Raw genomic sequence first — 19,511 nt, forward strand, 5'->3', positions numbered from 1 at the left:
AAGGGAAACGATTCAGGCTAGCCGGCGATGGACAGTGCGACAGCCCTGGATTTTCTGCCAAGTACTGCACCTACCACTTTCAGGACATGGATAGTAAGAAAATTGTGAGTTCGGTGGTCGTGCAGGTGTCCCAATGTAAATCCTCAGTGGCCATGGAGAAACTAGGATTTATAAAATCATTGCAATATCTACAATTAAGGGGAATGCACATCGACCTCATAGCCATGGACAGACATGTTTCAATTGCCAAGACAATGAGAGAGCAGTTCCCACATATTAAACATCAATTTGACGCATGGCATATTGCTAAATCAATCAATAAGAAAATCTCAGCTGCAGAGAAAAAAAAAGGTTTTAAAAGTATTTCACAGTGGGGGGCGTGGCCTGGAGCGCCAGCGATGCGGCTGCTTCCCTGAGGGCCTCCGCCCGAGACATTTAGCATTTAATCACCCCCTAGCAAACTGATCAAATCGACCGATGGAGCTATGGCAAGCTGATATACTGGGGCACTCGCCGATGTGCAGTAAGGCTCCATTATTCCCCGATTAAGCACTGAAATGAATCGAATTCCCCCGCGCCCGCAGTCCGGCAGCAACGTTTTCAAGATGGCGGACGGGACCTGCTGAGGAGGTGGAGCCGTGAGAAGAGATTCCTCGCGCCGTCACTGGTGAAGATTTCCAGGGTACTGATGCGGACAGAGCCGTGAAAACAAAGGGCTCCCCTCTCCGTGGCTGACCAGCGAGCAGCGTCGGAGCCAGATCCGAACCAAGGACTGGAGGAACTGCGACATCCGAGAGCGGCGACAAAAGAGAGGTGAGCCCATCCCCCATAAGCATTGGCCCTGCGGAGCGAAGCGCTCGGCCCCCCGAGGCGCTCACTAATTGAGGACCAACGGGGGTGAATCACCTGAGTCCCTGATAAGTAGCTGAACTCCGGCTTCCCCTCCCCCAACACCATTCCAGCTATGACAGAGGAACCCGGACACGCGGCCATAGAAGCCTGAACCTCGATCCTCCGCTGGCCCAGCCACCTAGCGAATTCCTGGGGCGCCCCGGCCCACCGTCACCCTGATATCCCGGATCTCAGCCCGGTGTAGAGCCTGAAACAGCAGCTCCCCGGCGGGCAGTCCCCTACCCTTTGTGACCCATCCGGAAAGGAACCCCAGGGTGATTGTACTGGCAAGATGTCGAAGCCCGCTAAAACACCCAAGTCGTCGGACATTTCCACCATGCTCCTAGCGCCGGATAAGGCAAAGAAGCCAGACCATCCCCCTAGGTTTACCCCACAGAAGGCCCCGGAAGAACAAGCTAAGCTAGTCACCAAAGAGGACATCGTGGCCTTCATGCGGGACATCAAAGCTGAGTTTAGATCCTGCATGACCGAGCTCACCACACGTCTAGAACAGACAGACCAACGACTCACAGAAGCCGAACAGAGGCTAGGAGAAGTCGAGGACTTAACCCAGAGCCATGACACAATGCTAATAGAAATGCGACGAGAGATTCAGGCGCTCCAGACTAGAAGCGAAGTGCTCGAATTTAAGCAGGAGGACCTGGAGAATAGGGCACGACGGAATAACCTGCGCATCCGAGGGGTCCCGTCGTCTGTCCAAGACAAAGAACTAGTAGAATATATAAGCAATTTTTTCCAGGCCCTTCTCCCGCTCACGGACAAAGCTCAACTCGTCCTGGACCGAACCCACCCCGCGGATGTAATCACTAGAGTCCATTTCTACGCCACCAAAGAGGCCATCTCGGCGATAAGCCGCACCAAGGACGAGCTCTCATTCATGGGTACCCCACTTCAGATATTCCAGGATCTCTCCCTGATGACCCTTCAGAAAAGAAGAGCCCTCAAGCCCTTGACCCTGTTCCTCCAAAGCCAGCAGATCCGCTACCGATGGCTGTTCCCTTCCACTCTCCAATTCACATACCAGGGAACCCTGCGCAAAATCAGCCATCTTGAGGACCCGAAATCCATCTTGCCTCCAAACTCCTCAGAAGCCTCGCTCTCCTCCAGTCCTCATCTCCCACCATAAGTACCGGACCAATCACTCCAAAGACAGCAACAACAATCCTGGTCTAAAGCACAGAGACGCCGGAAGATACGATGATCCAGTCATACCCCTCTATCGTGGTCTAGCCGATCCCGAAACTAAAGCGGAACACAACTATGCCACGGGCCCCGAGCGGCCCACACCCCACTCCGAGGAGTATGTCACCAGCTCACCCTTGGAGGCGAACCAAGTTCAATGGTTCTACCCCGGCCCTGTTGGCGGGGAAAACAGTTTTGGCCCTGTTGGCCGTGGAGAAGGCCGCACAGAAAACCCCGCCCCCCCACACACATCCATGTTCACCCTCCTGTTTCAGTTTGCCCTCCCGTTGGAGAGGTTATAAAACAAGACCACCAGAGAACCGCATTGTCACCAAGCTCTTGGATGATGCCTGAAACTCATGACGTCCTTCCCCCCCCACCAAGTCCTGGCTTACACCGATGAGGTGACCATAGGTCCCAGAATCTTATCGGATCATGCCCCGGTCATGCTAACATTGAGAGCCCATGACCCTGATCCGCTCCCAAAACGCAAGTGGTCCCTATACGACCCGATCTTGAATGACATGTCATTAAGGGATGTGGTAGCGAAGGCCATCAAATACTACTTCAAAGAAATTAAGAGCGAGGACACTTCACCGGCCAACACATGGACACGGCTCAGATACTTGCCAGAACTAAGCAGAGCTACTACGCTAAAGGGAACAAGGCCAACAAATTTCTGGTGGAAAAACTGGCAAAGACTAGAAAAAGAAATTCTATCCTAGGCCTCCGCGATTCCCAGGGCAGAGTCCAGTTCGCAGAGGGAGACAAGCAACACATCGCAGTCACTCACCTCACAGACACGATGACAGCCTCCCCGAGATCACCCGAAGAGCAGCTCTCGTACCTCCGAGACGCAGCGCTTCCCCGGATCGCCCAGAAGGTGCGAGACGACCTGGAGACCCCGATCAGGAGCAAAGAGGTCGATAATGTCATCAAAAGTCTCAAACCAAGGGCCACGGGTCCAAACGGATTCTCGACCCGCTTTTACAAAGTCTTTCGCTCGCAGCTGGTGACCCCCCCTCACATCGCTCTTTAACTCTTTCGCTACCTCGGGGTCCATCACCTCATCCATGCAGGAATCGATCACGGTTCTCGCCCTGAAACCGGGAAAAGACCCCAGAGACATCAAGCGTATAGACCTCTCTCTCTACTAAACCTGGACGCTAACATTTACTCAAAGGTCTTGGCCAACCGATTAGCGAGAGTGCTCCCGGACATCATCGACCCAGACCAGACAGGATTCGTACTGAATAGATCCGCTGCAGATAACGTCCGCAGGGTCCTAAACCTGGTCGAAGTCACTCAACGAGATGCACGTAAATTGGCTGTGCTAGCTTTAGATGCGACTAAAGCCTTTGACAAAGTAGATTGGTCATTCCTCCGATTCACCCTAGAGTCCTTTCACTTTGGACCCACATTTTAGAAACTCGTCTTAGCGAACTACCAATCACCGAAGACCTTGCTCCGCGTTAACAGCTTCCTATCTAACCCGATCCCCTTATCATGCGGCACCAGACAAGGATGCCCCTTGTCTCCCCTGCTCTTCACCCTGGTTATGGAGCCACTGGCCCAAAGGATCCGACTGAACCCCAGAATCAAAGGCCTCCAAGTAGGCCCCACTCAACATAAAATAGCACTATATGCGGATGATGTGTTATTAACCATATCGGACACCACCCAATCATCAGCCCTGGGGGTGAGACTGGAGCAGGAAGATAAGGATTCTTTCAGAGCCCTCTGGCCCGATCCAGCTCAGCGAAAAGTCCATCCCCTACCTAGGAGTACAGATCACAGCCCGACCGGAGGATACCTACCAAGCAAACTTTCAACCACTGTTCAAGACCTTGGAGGAGGACCTCACTCGCTGGCTCTCGCAGGAGATCTCACTACTGGGCCGCATAGCGGCATGTAAAATGAACATCCTTCCACGCCTGCTTTACACCTGTTCGGCCATTCCAGTTTTAATCCCCCGGTCCCCACTATTGCGCCTCCAAAAGGAAGGTACTACGCTTCATCTGGAAAGGTAAAAAGTCAAGGATCCCGCTCAAGACAATGCTGAGCAATCCGAACTTGGGAGGCCTAGGAGTCCCAGACCTCCAGAAATACCAGATCGCAGCCCAGCTGGCTCACACTGTGGGCTGGACGATAACCTCGAACAGACCTAGATGGGTCGAGATTGAACAATCCAGCTTACCCCTCCCTCTCCGCTTCCTCCTGCACCTTTCCCCCGTCCTCCGAAGAGCGTGGCCGAACATCCTCTCTTCCACTAGGCAGACTGTAAAAGCTTGGGAATGGACTCGTAATCTAGAGGCCTAGGCCCAGCTTCCCCGGTATTTCATAACCCAGCGTTCTCCCCAGGAACCCACCTAGTGAACTTTAAGAACTGGATCGCCGGCGGCCTCAGCTCCCTAAGCCAGCTCTCTGAGAGGAATCAACCACTCACCTTTGAACAATGCAAAAACACCTTTGACCTGGCGGAAACAGACAGATTCACATACGTGCAACTGAGGCATTGGTGTTCCCATCCAACAACGCGCGAGGCAGCGACCCGAGATCTAGACCCTACAGAGCTGACATCGCAGATCCCCCACACCGAGGGCGCATCTCAGCGATGTACAAGCTGTTGCGGACGAATCTCCTGGTCGCTAGAGCAACCTACATGAACCAATGGGAAACAGACCTAAGACACCCAATAGAAGACCAGGTTTGGTCAGACATTTGGTCTCGCACGCGGGCCTCCTCCTTCTGCATCACTAATCGGGAGTGTGCCCATAAACTACTTCTAAGATGGTACTACCCGCCACTTAGACTATACCATATCAACCCAGCCTTGGACCCTCGATGCTGGCATCGATGCAGCCTATAGGGATCGTTCATCCATATGTGGTGGTCCTGCCCAGTGGTTGCAAACTTCTGGGCCCAATGCATCGCCACCATAGCAGACATAACTGGGATAAAGCTGCCCTTGGAGCCAGAATCAATCCTACTAGGAGCCCCGCTTCCAGGCATAGACCCAAGGTCGGGTAGAAGTGCCACCCTCCTCACTCACCTCCTCCTGGCCGCTAAAATCACAGTGGCACGAACAGTGGAAATCGCCAGAGGGACCCCTGCTGATCCTATGGTGGCTGAAACTTTGGGACATCTTTGGCGCAGAAAAGATCATGGCGGCAAACAGAGGCCTCCTTCACCGCTTCACGAACATCTGGTCGCCTGTAATAGACTATGACCAGAGCTATCCAGCACTAACTTTTAAGCCACAAGCGGTAGCAAACGCTCTAACGGCAAGGAGCACGGAGATGATACAACGGACCGAGGAGCAAGATTTGGATGTTAACTAAGGGGGGACGGGAATGGGGTTGATGATGGGGGAGGAGAAGATCAATGAGCTGCACAAAGTGTCATGAAAGAATATGTTGTAATGTACTTTTCTCTGGTGTGTCGATCAAAAATAAACTTTTTTAATAACATAAGTATTTCACAGTGGTCCCAGTCTATCAGCAACCATCTTTGGTGAAACTCCAAAACTTGTGAAGGGTCAGTGGAAATCCTACTTGAAAAATGGTGGTCACTGATGCACCACTGTATCAACGTTCACCGCTGGACAGAAAACCAACATTTCCACCAATGTGAACATGGCCAGAGGAGGCACGGAAGAAGAAGTGGTTGATTGCATCTTCACCTACACACAAAGCCATTGAGAAGACTGTTTTCAATAAAACTATCAAGAGATTTGAGGGGACTGACAGAATTCTGTCACACAGGAGAATTGGAGATGTTCCACAATATGTGCCTAAAGTACAGGCCAAAGCAATTGCATTTCAGCCTACAGGGCATGAAACATAGGACTCTACTAGCGGCCTTGGCCCATAACGAGAATGTGGGCCGTGAACAGTCTAGGACTACGGGAAATGTAGGGATGCCTCGCTACACTACGACCTTTGGAAAAAGAAGTAAGAAATGGGGGGTGAAACCAGTATATGAGGAAATGGAGTTCGACTTTGTTAAAGGCCTTATTGTTAGTGTACTAGAGAAGCACAGATATGGAATTTTAAGCGTTTCTGTGCAGAGCACTGATGCATTGCCACCAAACATTGCCACTGTGCCATGTCCACCCAAAGCAGAGTTCGTTGAGAAGTTCAAATCCCGGTTTAAATAAATCATTGTAATCTGATTGTCTTTTTGAAAATAATGTTATTGTACAGTGTGCATACCAAGTATGCTAACCCTAAACCCTCCATTCACCATCCTGGGTGGCGAACAACATGGGTGTCATCTTTGACTTCTCTCTCTATTCACCTCATATCGCTGAACTTGTGAATATGTGTATGTATATATTTTTGTTGCTGTAACTAAGTTTCGCAATCTCATGTAAATGCTGGGCACTGTTAACCGAGGGGAGGCTTGCGTATTGCAAATAAAACAAATAAACAATAAATCTTACTTTCAACTCAACTCCTCGGGTACTTTGACTTTTTGGGGGAAGGTCAGGGAAAGTATAATGTCTCCATAGTTATGGTTCTCTAGGGCTGCAAAGCTCGCGGACAACGAGGACAAAATTGGGGGCCTTAGAACGCGCCAAGCGAGGCGTTGCAGATGGGAGAGAAGACAGTTTGCATTTGCACATTGAGGCCTAGTACAAAGATGGAGTCGAAAATTCCAAGTTCTCACAGATGGCTTTACACGGGATGTTGCAAAGTAGGAATGTACGCTCATGCAGAGTGAATGTCAGCGGCTTTGATTTTTTGCTTGCGGGCTGAAGAGGCCCGCGAATCGCACTGGCAGTATAAGGTTCTATTGTTTTTTTACCTTGAGAGACAGGGACCATGCCGAAAGGACTTCATTTGAAGGCGGGGGGCAATAACGTAAGAGACGATAAGGCTGAAAATTCTGAAACTAGACCGAGTTTCATGTTAGTTCAGTATATGAAAAATCGTTGGCACGAACACAGTGGGATTTACGGACTACATTACGCAGAGATACAATGGAAATGGCAAATATAATGTAAGTAACTCTTTAGACGCTTTTATACCGGAATGAATGAATGAAGAGCAAGTACAACATTTGTGGGATCATCTTTCTACCGGGCACATGGGCATGCATGTGCTCATTCGACACGCATGTAGACAAACAGTCATTTCTCAGTGGTTCAACAGTAAAAAAAAATTAGTTTGTGTGTTTCCCTCGATTTATTTCGTTAGTTTTCGCATTGCTTTTAGAGCCAAACATACTCCATTGCACTATCCTCGCAAGCAAATATTTTCAGCTCGCCCGTAATAAATAAAATGAATAATAGTAATAAAGATCGGCTGGTGAGACTAATTTCAATTTTTATGTTTTCTAAACAGGTACATCCTACCGTACTGCGACTGCCACCTATTCCAGACCCCGGCCAATGGCTTCTTCAATCGCCAGCTGCAGCTTCTTGTAAACAACTGCACTACATTGACTATCTTATGGGACGATCGCCAAGGGCCCATATGCCCTTATGCAGTACTAGCAGCTAGAAGCAACATATCGACCTTTACGGTAGCCTAGTGCCTAGTTGATGGAACAGCCTTGCGGTTCACCGTGCGTCCAAAGTGCTTCTTTTGACGAAAATAACACCCTGTGTACCATAAAGGAACAGCGCGTGACTCACGATAAACTTTTCCGGATTTGCGGATCGAGAGAAAAGAAAAAAACTTCCATTCCGATTTAATGTGCAATTGCTGAATATTCTCTTAACATATAATGTCAAATAAATGTACTTTACCAAATGTACCGCATTGCTGTTTGATTTTAAAGTACAGTGTCATATTCCGAATTGTGGCGCGCTGTGTTGTGAGTTGATCTGTGTTGGTTTCCAGGTTCTGTGGGAAGTCGCGTAGAAGACGACTGGGCGCGTTTGCCTACGCAGCACAGTAACGTCACGGAGAGAGGCGGGGAATATGAATGTTTTGATAATGTCAGGCTTAGGGGCGGGGGATATGATTTAGTGCCGCAAAAGCAGGTCAGCCAGGGCGATGGGGCCACAAAACGGCAGCACTCTGGTGCCTGTTTTCGCGTGCGTTTAATGGACGAAAACACGGGTAAGGTCCATAGGAAATCTTTCTAAAATCGAGCGACTAAGGCTTAAAAACACATGGCCGACCCGTAGGGACAATAAAAAAATGTGACCGAACCATTCCTTTAAAGTGAGAACATCACAGGTAAGTTGCATTGGAATTTGTTTTACAAACGATGTACGATCTAAAATACATGCCAGATCGATTGAGCCAATACAATTTGTGACCGAACTACCCCTTTAACCTGGGCTCTAATATACGCAAACCACGGTAAGTGCTGTGCCCCTTCCATGGACCCAAATTCCTGTACATATTTGTGAAAATGCTCGTCCTGATGACTGGCCCATAGCAGGAGATAAAGGAACTCACAGGTCACCAATAGAGCAATTAGAACAATAGATGAAACAACATGGACAGGACACGACAAGCAGAAACCCGCTGCAAATATTATACAAACAAGCACATTTGGAGAATCCTGCTGAAGCCAACACTTTGCAAGAAGAACAAAATCAATCATCAAATGGCAAATCATTTTCAACAAATGCTCGCCGACCCAATTCTGTTGACAATGCAAGCATCAGTTATCTCCATAGAAATTCAAATTAACAGAAGCACAACTGGAACCTGCTAAATTAGTAGAGAGACAGAACACGATCATTGATAGATAAGTGCAAATTAAAATATAGCCCAAAATTAAGATGAAGAGATACAAATGATTACAAAAATGACAATGCACAGCTAGAAAGAGGAATCTTCTAGTGACCAAAATAATTAATATTTGCCAGGATTGGTCTGCGCCAGAGACATCAAGATTTAGGTCATCTGGTGGGACAAGGCCATCAGCAAAAAGAGAAAAGACCAGGTCCTGTGTGTCTGCTGTGCGGTTACCCTTACGTCTTATTCGGCTGCTATCTTGGACAGGCCCCAGCTGTGGAAGTAAAATGTATAGACGAGCCACCATGAAAATAAGGCTTGGCAATGCCAACAGTTTTGGTTTTTGTGTAGGCATAGGAAAGGCATTTGCCGGACACTGCCATAGTGGTATTAACTGACCATCTATGGTACGAGCTACAAACAAGTGTGAATACCTGGTCAAACAATATCAGTGCCTGACAAATGCCCAATCTGTCTGACAAATGCCCAATACTTCTTCATACAAAATCCAAAACTGTTGACTTTGCCAATGCTCATTTTAATAGGACTTCAGTGAAGGACACACATAGTGCTTATAAATTTAGTGGCCGAAGGCAGACCTCTTTAAGTCTTTTCTATAACACCAGTAGAGCTTTTACAGCTCTAATTAAGTCACTGTCAAAAGACTGCTTTGAAAAAAAGACGCAGGCACACCGAGCACAATGTTTGAGGGGAGGGCTGGATACAACTAGATTAAAAGGTCCCGGGGGGATGCGTTTTGGGCGGGCAGGAAGTGAGTGGGAATGACCATAGGGATTAGCACGCCCATGTAAAGTCAATGGGTGTATAAATAACCAAACACCTACAAGATTTGTGTCCCTCGTATGCCATTTCTCCCTAGCTGTTATCTAATGCATCAGTTCTGGCTAACGCTCCACCCAATTGTCAAAAGTAAAAACCACTAGAAAGGTAACCACGAACCATGTGATGAGGCATTAGACAGACAGCCATGTTTGTTGGAAAAGGGAAGCGGGAAATATAAGCATTGCAATAAAATGCAGGGACCATAAGGCAAGGCAGAGATGGGAGTACAGAAAGACTGAGCACATGACTAGGTGGAGCGAGAATGTGCAAGCAAGAAATTAGGCATGCAACCCAATGAATTAGGGACGTACAAGCGAGAGACGAAGCAGACTGTTCTGCGTTGATAAGACACATTCTGAAAGTCGTGAGAAAAGCAGTATGCAGCTCATGTAATTAATTCCTCCATGTTCCATATCACGATTTTTTCAAAAACCTATAATAAAGGGTCTGTTCTCTTTGTTGCCAACATTAGATAAATGTAATGGCAGTTGAGGACAAATTTTGGCGTTAACAAGGATTAGATGCACGACCCAGTCAGGGTATTGATGTGGTTATACAGCTCCCAATGAGAAGCGGTAGGACTATTGAAACTGCAGCCAACAGGCTAAATGATCAAATAAATCAGAATCTAGTCCTCAAGAGCAGTATCTCGGCTGTGTTTTTTTTTTTTAATACAGCCACCTGGTTTCCAAGAGCGATATGGGAGGATGTGCGCTAGTAAAGCAATATGTTTCAAGACAGGAGTCACAGGAGATGTTGCCAAATATGCAGCTGCAAGGTCCGAGAATCGCTAAAGGATGCCAAGTTGTCTGGTCTCATGAGAAAGTAGTAATGGGTCCATTTTGTTGGCACAGGGTTCACCGTTCACACTCGCTCCGGGATTGCGTCGTCTCAAGGAGCATACACATCATGAAGTTATCCTGGCTAGTGGGAAAAGGCCATTGTAGCAACAGTAGTATCAATGTTGTCCAATCAAAAGTGATTATTGTGTGCGGACTACACAATTGGGTCATCTGCAGGCAGCGTTTAAATGATCATGGCTAGGTTATTGGCCAATGGGTTTGGTGTGTATAGATTGTCTTCAGATTTCTGTACAGGGGTTAGCCAATGGGGAGTGTGGGTTTAACATGCACTTGATATTTACAACAAATGTTTTGTGTTTTTTCTCTATAAAAACTGTAAACTAATATGGGCGTGTCAAGAGAGTTACGTTTTTCCAGTTCTACTGCGCTGGCTGACCCTCCCAGCCGTATTTGCATGTAATAAATCTGTTATTTTACAAAAGGTGGACTCAATCATAGATTCCTTTGATTTGTTTTTCCCGATGGTTCAATAGAGGATTCTGACCTGGAGCAGACACTGGATCTCGTACTCGATTTTCGGCCTAAACACTCCTCATCCTCCCTCCCGAGAGGATCTTGCGGTCTGTAGTAGTACTGTAGTTTGCAACGGGGGCTTTACCTTCTGGGGAAAGGCTGCAAGGCTGTGCACTAGAAGGCTATGTCTAGAAGCCAGCAAAAACAGATGCAGTAAGTGATGGACACTGAACTACGTATTTAAAAACAGAACTATGCTGAAAAAACGAATCACAAAAGCTTGTGTTACAAAATTGCGAAGCCCACTTGTTTGCAATTTGTAAGTCAAGATTTTGGTTGTTTGTCCCCCGATGTGCATTTAATGTATGCGGGGGGGACACCGCTGCAACTATTGTTCAGTATTTTGGTATTATGGGCTACAGTCTTTTTACCATGCCGGATGCGCACCAAATGTGCATTTAGCTTTCCCCCCCCCCCCCCTTGACCTTTTCAACCAAAACGATTTAGAACTATGATACTGCGTATGAGTTACAGAAAGCGTTTGCCTTGGTCCAGGCTGAACAAAGCTAAATTTGTAACTCTTATTTCAAAACAAGCCCCAAAGATGCAGTGAGAACTAAGCTCAAACTAAGACTACTTCAACCACTGTCCGTCAGACAAAATAAATTCCCGCACCCTTCAGGAGTCACCTGACATTTATGAAGGTAAATGCCGAAAAGTCTAGGTAACGATAGGAGCAGTGCATATCAATATACGGAAGCACTTTGTGGGGCATTGCAAATTACAAAGTGGTGGACGGGTACTGTTTATATGCTTTTTTCCTTTATCTCAAGTCCCCCCACACCTACCCAAACACACTACCATTAGCCCATCTTCCCACACCTACCCAGCGAACAGGAGCCTAGTTATCCATCCATTCGTTGCTCCATGACACCTGCTGGGGAAGGTCTATGTCCGCAGGAGCCAAGAAGGGGGCAGCCTGGCACACACCATCTCTGTGCAGAACATGGAGCCAGTGTAACAATATTTTTGTTTTTTTTAAAAAGTAGGTGGGAAAAAAAAATCTAGATTAACATCCTCTGCATATTCAACAGACAAAGAACAGGGAGAATCTAGGCCCAACACAGCAATACATCAAACAGAATTTCCAAAGTGTGTGTTTTTTTTTTTTAAACAAAGCAAGAAGAGACAATGGCAGCAGCCACCTGTGCGCATTTGAAAAAACATTGACGGATACAGATTTCACAAAGAACTTCAGAAGAGAATTGGATGCTGAATAAATTAGTCGATTTGGCCAAATTCCCAATAATGGAAGTTTTAAATCTGTTTCTTCAGTAAACAAAGTCTGTTGGTAAGTCTTTGCCCAAACTGTGTTGAAAGCAGACTCAAGTTTACATATTTTGCAAAGACCCCAAACTGAGCAATTATTAAAAATGGGAGTGCATAAATCAATTAAATTAAAAAAAAGTGTAGATAAGGCCACTGGCAAGGGTGGACCAGCAGGGATTCTGAATTTTTATTAATTTCTTAGAGAGAAATTGGTGGCTCACACGATAAAGCTTGCAAATGTTACAGCCGTCAAAAGTATTGTTACCAGTGTCGGTAGCCTCAACGGACAAGAGGGAAGAGGCTCAATAGGAGCACACATGAGGAACTTTAATACTAGATTCAAGTCCCAAACAGGGACTACAAATGGGACTGGAAGGAACACATTTGCGAGTCTATTTAAGAATTGAATAATTAGCAGCATCTTAAAGTAAGAGGTTTCTTCAGACGTGTGCTTAAAAATATAAACCACCGCCAAGTAACCCTTAAAAGTGCCAATCTGGAGCCCCAAATTGGGTAGGACTGTATCGCATTGAAAAGTATCCACATGCTTCTCTCTGCACCAGCTGCAGAACTTGTTCCAACGGAATCGATACAGTGACTTACTTGCTGGCCTTCTGGCCAAAAGCAAAATCTCCAACAGGTCTTCCGGGAGGTCCCAATCCTTGTATCTCAACCTCTCAGAAACCATGAGAGAAGGTCCTCTCTTTGCGGAAGATAAATTGGAGGGCAGACGGACACATCCTCCTGGGCCAATCCGGAGCAATTAGGATCACCGATTTCCCAAACGTTCTCAGCCTCCTAATGACGGGGACTGGAGGAAACTAGTACAGGAGTGAAAACTCCCAGTCCACTACAAACGCGTCCCCTAGAGCTCCTCTTGGGGAAATTCCCTGGAGTTGGGGAAATTCCCTGGAGCTAAACATCCTGCCCTTCCGGTTGACACTGGATGCAAACAGATCTAGCTGAGGCGTTCCCTAAAAGGGTGACGATCTCTTGAAGGACTTCCTGAGCTAGCTACCACTCGTGGGGGACTGTACTCCGCCTGCTCAGACCGTCCGACGCCGTGTTCTCCTTTCTGGTTAGGTGAACTGCCGCTAGAGATTCCTTCTTGAATTGCCCAGAACCAGAGCTACACTGCCTCTTGGCACAGTGTTAGTGACCTTACTCCTCCTCCCTTGGAGGTAGTACATGGCCACTGTGTTGTCCGTTATCAGGACATTCTTTCCCCATACCGAGGGCAGAAAGGCCTTCGGGGCTAGTCTGATCGTTGTCAGCTCCAACAAATTGATGTGTAGTTTGGACTCCAATGGAATCCACTGTCAGATCGTTGGCCTGGGCTCCGCATCCCTCGAGTGAGGCATCCGTAACCACTTCCATCTCCTGCTATGGTGGCCAAAACTGTTCTCCCTTCCGAATATTGCCCTCGCAAGCCCACCACAGGAGATCCTGTGCATTCATGCTTTGAACCTAAAGGTTGGTCATCCTGCCTGAGAATTGAGACCACTGTGTCCTGAGAGCCCATTGGAGGGATCTCGTTCTCAGGCGAGACTGTGGCACCAGAAAATTGCAGCATGCCATGGTGCTGCGCAACCTTAAAAAGTGGAAGGCCGGAAGACGCTGGGCACTCAGGAATTTGGTGACCATCTGTCCCCCTCCAGCCAAGGACGCATCCAAGACTGCTCCGATGAACTGGAGCCTTTGATAGTATGTGGGACTCCTTGTAATTTGGGGAGAAGCCCAGGTCTGTGGAGAGAGTGGCAGGTGATAGTGAAATGTACTGAGTCCGGAGAACGTGTCCTGATCAGCCAATCGTCCAGGTAGGGGTAGGTAGATGTGAATCCCCCCTCTCCTGAGACTCGATGCCACCTCCGCCATCAGCTTGGGGAAAACCCTCAGGCAGAGGTCAGGTACTTTCTGTGCTTCTGATAGATAGGAACATGAAAGTAAGCACCCTGAAGGTCCAATGACACCATCCAATGCCGGATCTGGAGGGACTGAAAGGTATGAGAAAGGGTGACCATCTTGAACTTGTCCTTCCTGAGGAACTTCAATCTCTCAAGTCCAAGATGGGCCTCAATCCTCCTTCCTTCCTTCTTGGGGATTACAGGTACTGGTTCTATAGCACCTTTCTCTAACAGGTTCAAAATTTCCTGCACAAGGAACGGAAACTTTGAATGAGTGGCCCCCGGTTGATGGTCCCGAGGCCTTTTTGGGCTACTGTATTAAAGCAGCTTATGATTCACACGCACTTTCCCTATATGCAGATGACATGCAAGTTATGTAGTATCACTGTACCGTAAAGACGCGAGGGGCGGCAGTGGACACCAGGTTCCTCAAAGGCAAGCTGCATGGCAAAAACATAGCTCCCGAAATGTTGGGATATATGTACTTGACCTGGCTCACCTACACAGAAGTCAGCAGACAGGACACAGACGATAAGGTTGACAAAGGGCCGGCAGTTACGGATGTAAAGAATTTGTTAGCAACTACATTTGTTTGCATACATTTTTAGGTAATTGATGTTAGCACTTGCAGGTCAGGGGAATGGTTAGAGGGAACAGCTCATTCTCACAGCAGTCCTTAAGTGGCTTGTTTCATAAGTGAAGGGGAGGCTTAACTGCTTTTAACATTGAAGCTTTACCAGAAGAGTCTTTAGAATGTGTAGAGAAATTAGATGCCCCACATGTTTGAACTCCTCCACCCCGTCTCTGAAGTTAGCCCTTCTCCCAACATGTGAAAGGCTAGTCCCCCGAAATGTTAGCCTAGTTGCACCCCTGACACACGTTACCTCCTCACCTGTGTAACCAGATAGGTGACATTTCTACCTCCAACTCTCCTCCCATCCCCCAAACATTATCTTCGCAAACTCTTACTGTTTGGTGTCCATTATACATTTCTATATTCAGGCAGTAAACAGAATCAACCAAAACATGAATAAGGCATACACTGTAATGCTATCTGTGCATCTTAAACATACATGGTTACAAACAATAATTGTTTTGTTTTACATTAAGGATTGTTAAAAAAATACGTTAATTTATGCATCGACTGTTCCGACATGATCCATAACAATAGCGTAGCTCATTTGTAACACTGTGTATTCCAGTTATCCTGTTCTGTTTCTCTCCATATTAATTTACCTCCCTGTCGTAATTCGAATTGTACTACAATTCTTATGTGTGTTGTAATGTTGGAAAACCTCAAACATGTATTAAACAGAACAGAGAAAAGGCATTAAAACAAAAAAACTAGGAGGGGGTGTTAACTGAACAACGTATTTCCTCACCTTGATGGACAGCCACTTTGCATGCAGGTCCTCCATCACAATACACCAGCAAATTATTGTGCCAGCTGCGCTCATCATTACATATGCAGCAGCGTCCTGATGGATCATTCTCCTCTTCCGATACATTCACCTTTGGTGCACTGAAGCCAGGGGTCGGTACCTGTGCTGTTAGCTGGCCAGTCACAGGCTGAACTGTACCACTCTTCCTGAAGTGATGCTTGGCCACCAGTCTCCGCACAGCCTCCACTGTCAAGGACGCCCTGACTTGAGTGTTCCCGAATAAACTGGGATCCGCACTTTTCTCTATTTGGTGATCGCCGCCAGGACTGGTCCCTTCCATTAAGCAGGCACTGTGGTGTGCAGGTTCGAACGCAGAGTGTCTAGGGCCTTCCTTTTTGGGGTTGCTGGCTTCCTCTGCAAGAGATGTAACTGGACAAGATGTCGCAAAGTCCATAAGGACATCCTTTTCGGGGACTGGGCACGCTGTCGCGGAGTCCCTAGGACCATCATGTTCGTTTTTGCTGGCTTCCTCGTCGAGGGAGGTGTCTGGACAAACTGTGTCCTGCGAACAATCGCCCAGGCTGGCCTTAACTCTGAGCGAGTCACTCGGGAGGGTTCCATCAATAACACTGGATGTTAGACCAGTCTCGGCCTCGTCACATGGTCGAAGGCCAACTACTTCCACTGCCAACTCCCTAGCGCCACCCGCTCCCGCTACTATGGTAGCTGGTCTCGCATGGCCTGCTCCCTCGATCATAGATGCCAAAGATCTAGATCCTTCGACCACCTGTTGTTGCTTTAAAGATCCCGCCTCGACTTCACGCTGTCCACATCCTTCCTCCTTACAAATTTCCGCGTCGCCCAAAAAAGCGCTTGCGCCATCCTCTGTCATACACTTACTCGAGTCCTCCATTATAAAAGCAGTGGTTCCTACAGGCGCGTCCTTCGAATAAGCGCCAGGAACCTCCTCCGCCTTGACACCATGGATGGTGGGGTCTTCCACATTCATGACTTAAGAACGGTTCTCTTTCTCCACAACACGCCAGACTCTGAATTGCGCCCTCGGGAGCGCTGACGGTCACCGCCGGCTCCCATAGGACGAGCGAGTGAGCGTTTCCATTGGCCCCTGCCCGCGGAGCCTGCAGTGGGAGTGACCTGCGGTCAGGTCCGGTGAAAGTAGCTGAAATGACAGGCGGGAAACTGGGGCCTGTGAAAGAAAAAAAAAGACGACGGAGGAGGTGCCTTGCATGCACTGATTGAGTCGAACTAACCGAGAAGGTAATAGTGTTTTTCAAGAGACAGCCGCGTTGTTCGTAAGCGAAGTTAGCATTTCTTTGACGGCCTGCGTTTCATTTCTTCAGGGGCGTGCCAAGCCTCAACATTTTGCAGGGCCTGGATGATATTTTTGAAAGTAGTTGTGAGCAGGGCCATTAACCCACTGGGCTGTCATCGACCCTGAGCCCATTAAGCTGAATAGACATTTTGCACCTTAGATACAAATGTCACCCTCAATTTAGAGGGTATTTAATTTTGCCACAGCTGGGAGGCAGATTTTGTAACAGAAAGCAGGAGAAGTGAATTTTCCCATTAGATTTAATTGGGGTTTCAAATATTTTAGGGGGGAGAAAGTAAAAAAAATAGCACAATTTTTGTGAAAAATCAGGAGGTGTAAAGGTGGCTGTATTCTGCATTACCGGAATCTCTGGGATCAGACAGCCCTAAGAGTGGGCATCGCGGGAAATAAAGAGGCAGAGACGGAGCTCCCAACTCAACGTCTTTATTCTCCTCCTCCTTCAATCATCTCCCTTCCTGTTACCCCGTCACTGCCCTCCCGACTCCTTCATCCCGCCGCCCTTGACACTAGCTACGTTTCACGACAGTACAGCCCCCCCCCCCCCCCAATTTAAACACTGACAACATAACTTTAGCCACTTTCTTCAATGAGTCTGCAGGGTCTGGTTCGGGCCCTCTGTGGACGAAGGTCCCCCACCTCTAGCCTTTCCAGCTGGCCATCCTGCTCTCTTTCATCTGGCCCTGATGCATCTGAATCTTTGCCATCTCTTATCTCTTAAAGCGCGACGAGTTCCTGGTTACTTGGCGCTGGTCCCATTCAGCTGTGACGAGGGAGCCCTTCTTCGTGGTGATGATGAGGGGATCTTCATGAAAGAAAGCATCACTTTTATTGGTCCGAGTTTGTTTCACAACCACCACATCACCTTGTGCTAAGGTGGATGGTCTGGCGTGCCTCCTGCGATCTGCATAAACTTTCATCCTTCCTTTTGCTTCAGCATCTCTGTTCCGTATCTCCTGGTCCCCTTCAAGAGACTCTGCGGCAGAGAGGCCGTCGGGACAGAATTGACATGATTCCGAGTCTTTTTCACTCACTACCCTTTTCTATCCAAGACAGAGCTACTATACAAAACCTCACCAACACCGCAGAGTGGCGTGGAGAGGCACAGAGAGGCAGTCGGGGCAGGCCGGGTGAGAGGGGTGGCACTGCCCGTGTCGAGTCGCCATTACTTGCCTCCCCGGGATGGGGAAAAAAGCCTCTACAAGCCACACCTGCTAAGCCGGGCCATCAGCAAGTCGTGCATTCAATCCTTAAGAAGAATAAGCCATTGGAACACGGAGTGGGTAAGAACTCTGTGTGGCTGTTCAAGTGTTCAAGATCCCAATCATTCCCACTGTCTGCTCCCCGGCGATCCCACTATAGCCCTTTCAGCTCGCCCAGATATAAATTCGAGTCGCATTTTAGCTGTTTTTCGCAGAATATAGTAACTAAATTTTGCGTACAGCTTCTCACTTTTTTTCCTATTTACATACTTGCTGCTGTGGAAGTGTCCACGCTCGCTGATTATAACTGCGGACTATAAATCTGGTATATACAACTGGTTGGGGAAGAAGCTGAGAATAGAGCGGGCACTGCTGTTTATCTTACTCTTAATGCAGATTTTATATTACTCTAGTACTGTTTCAGGGGTGCAGCCCACTGAAATTGTGCTACTGTGTGCCAGCACAAAAAGTAGACTGTATGAAAGAAAGACCTAGGCAATTTTGCCTGCGGTTTGGACCGCACATCCTAATATCCCATCGGGATTTTTCTCAAAAGATAATAATAATATCTTAATAGTGTAGTTAGAAAATAATTCTTATTGAGGTTATCAATTTATTCATTTATTTTCAAAAGAAATGTTGGTGTAAGCAAAACAACATCCAATGGTCAATGCATTTCGGACTAAATAGTCCTTCTTCAGGGCCTAGTGTATTTAGACAAATCATATAACCATCTTTGGTGCAATTCATATACATAGTCCAAGTTCATTGTATTAACAGAACGATCGAGACATACCATTTTGAGCATCATAATTGAGAACACGTGTATAATAAAAGACAGGGTACCCACATACATAAAAATCAGACATACAAAAAACAGAGAGCGAAAGTTTTTCATTGAGCGTATGTTTCATCAACATATAATGTTTTAGTATGACCTCTCCCAAAAAATAGTAGTACACTTGTCACTTGTGATGATGCATGTATACCAAATAATTTGGGCTCATTATATGCGAGTGGTAATACTACTTGCCTGGGGGCTGTTAATGCATCTATTAGTGATGTTAACGTTAAAGGGTCAGTATTGAAAGTATTGGATGATGGTCGTGGGTGGGCACTATCTCGTGTAACACTGTCATGCAACCCGTAATGAGTGCATGCGAGTAGGTGGCACTATCATGCACACTAAAATAATTATAAAGCATCTGACCTTTAGTAATACTGTCAATAGATTCGATTCCTCGAATGTTCATATGCGGCGTGGCCGCTGCAGTACGGATACAAGCGCATGACAGTGTTACACGAGATAGTGCCCACCCACGACCATCATCCAATACTTTCAATACTGACCCTTTAACGTGATGTTAACATTAAAGGGTCAGTATTGAA

At 47.3% G+C, this 19,511-nt stretch overlaps 1 protein-coding gene across 1 annotated transcript in view; it reads right to left on the minus strand.

Annotated features, from left to right (window-relative positions):
- The window catches only part of LOC138480573 (uncharacterized), an 878,042-nt gene extending 861,339 nt beyond the window's left edge, over positions 1–16,703 (minus strand). The window contains exon 1 of the mRNA XM_069612298.1: positions 15,570–16,703. Within this exon, the coding sequence (XP_069468399.1) occupies positions 15,570–16,578 (1,009 nt within the window). The 5' untranslated portion in view covers positions 16,579–16,703. The remainder of the gene's footprint in view (positions 1–15,569) is intronic.
- Between the last annotated feature and the right edge of the window lie 2,808 nt (positions 16,704–19,511).

This window comes from Ambystoma mexicanum, chromosome 5p (assembly GCF_040938575.1).
Source record: "Ambystoma mexicanum isolate Mex_15411 chromosome 5p, UKY_AmexF1_1, whole genome shotgun sequence".
Lineage (NCBI taxonomy): Eukaryota > Metazoa > Chordata > Amphibia > Caudata > Ambystomatidae > Ambystoma > Ambystoma mexicanum.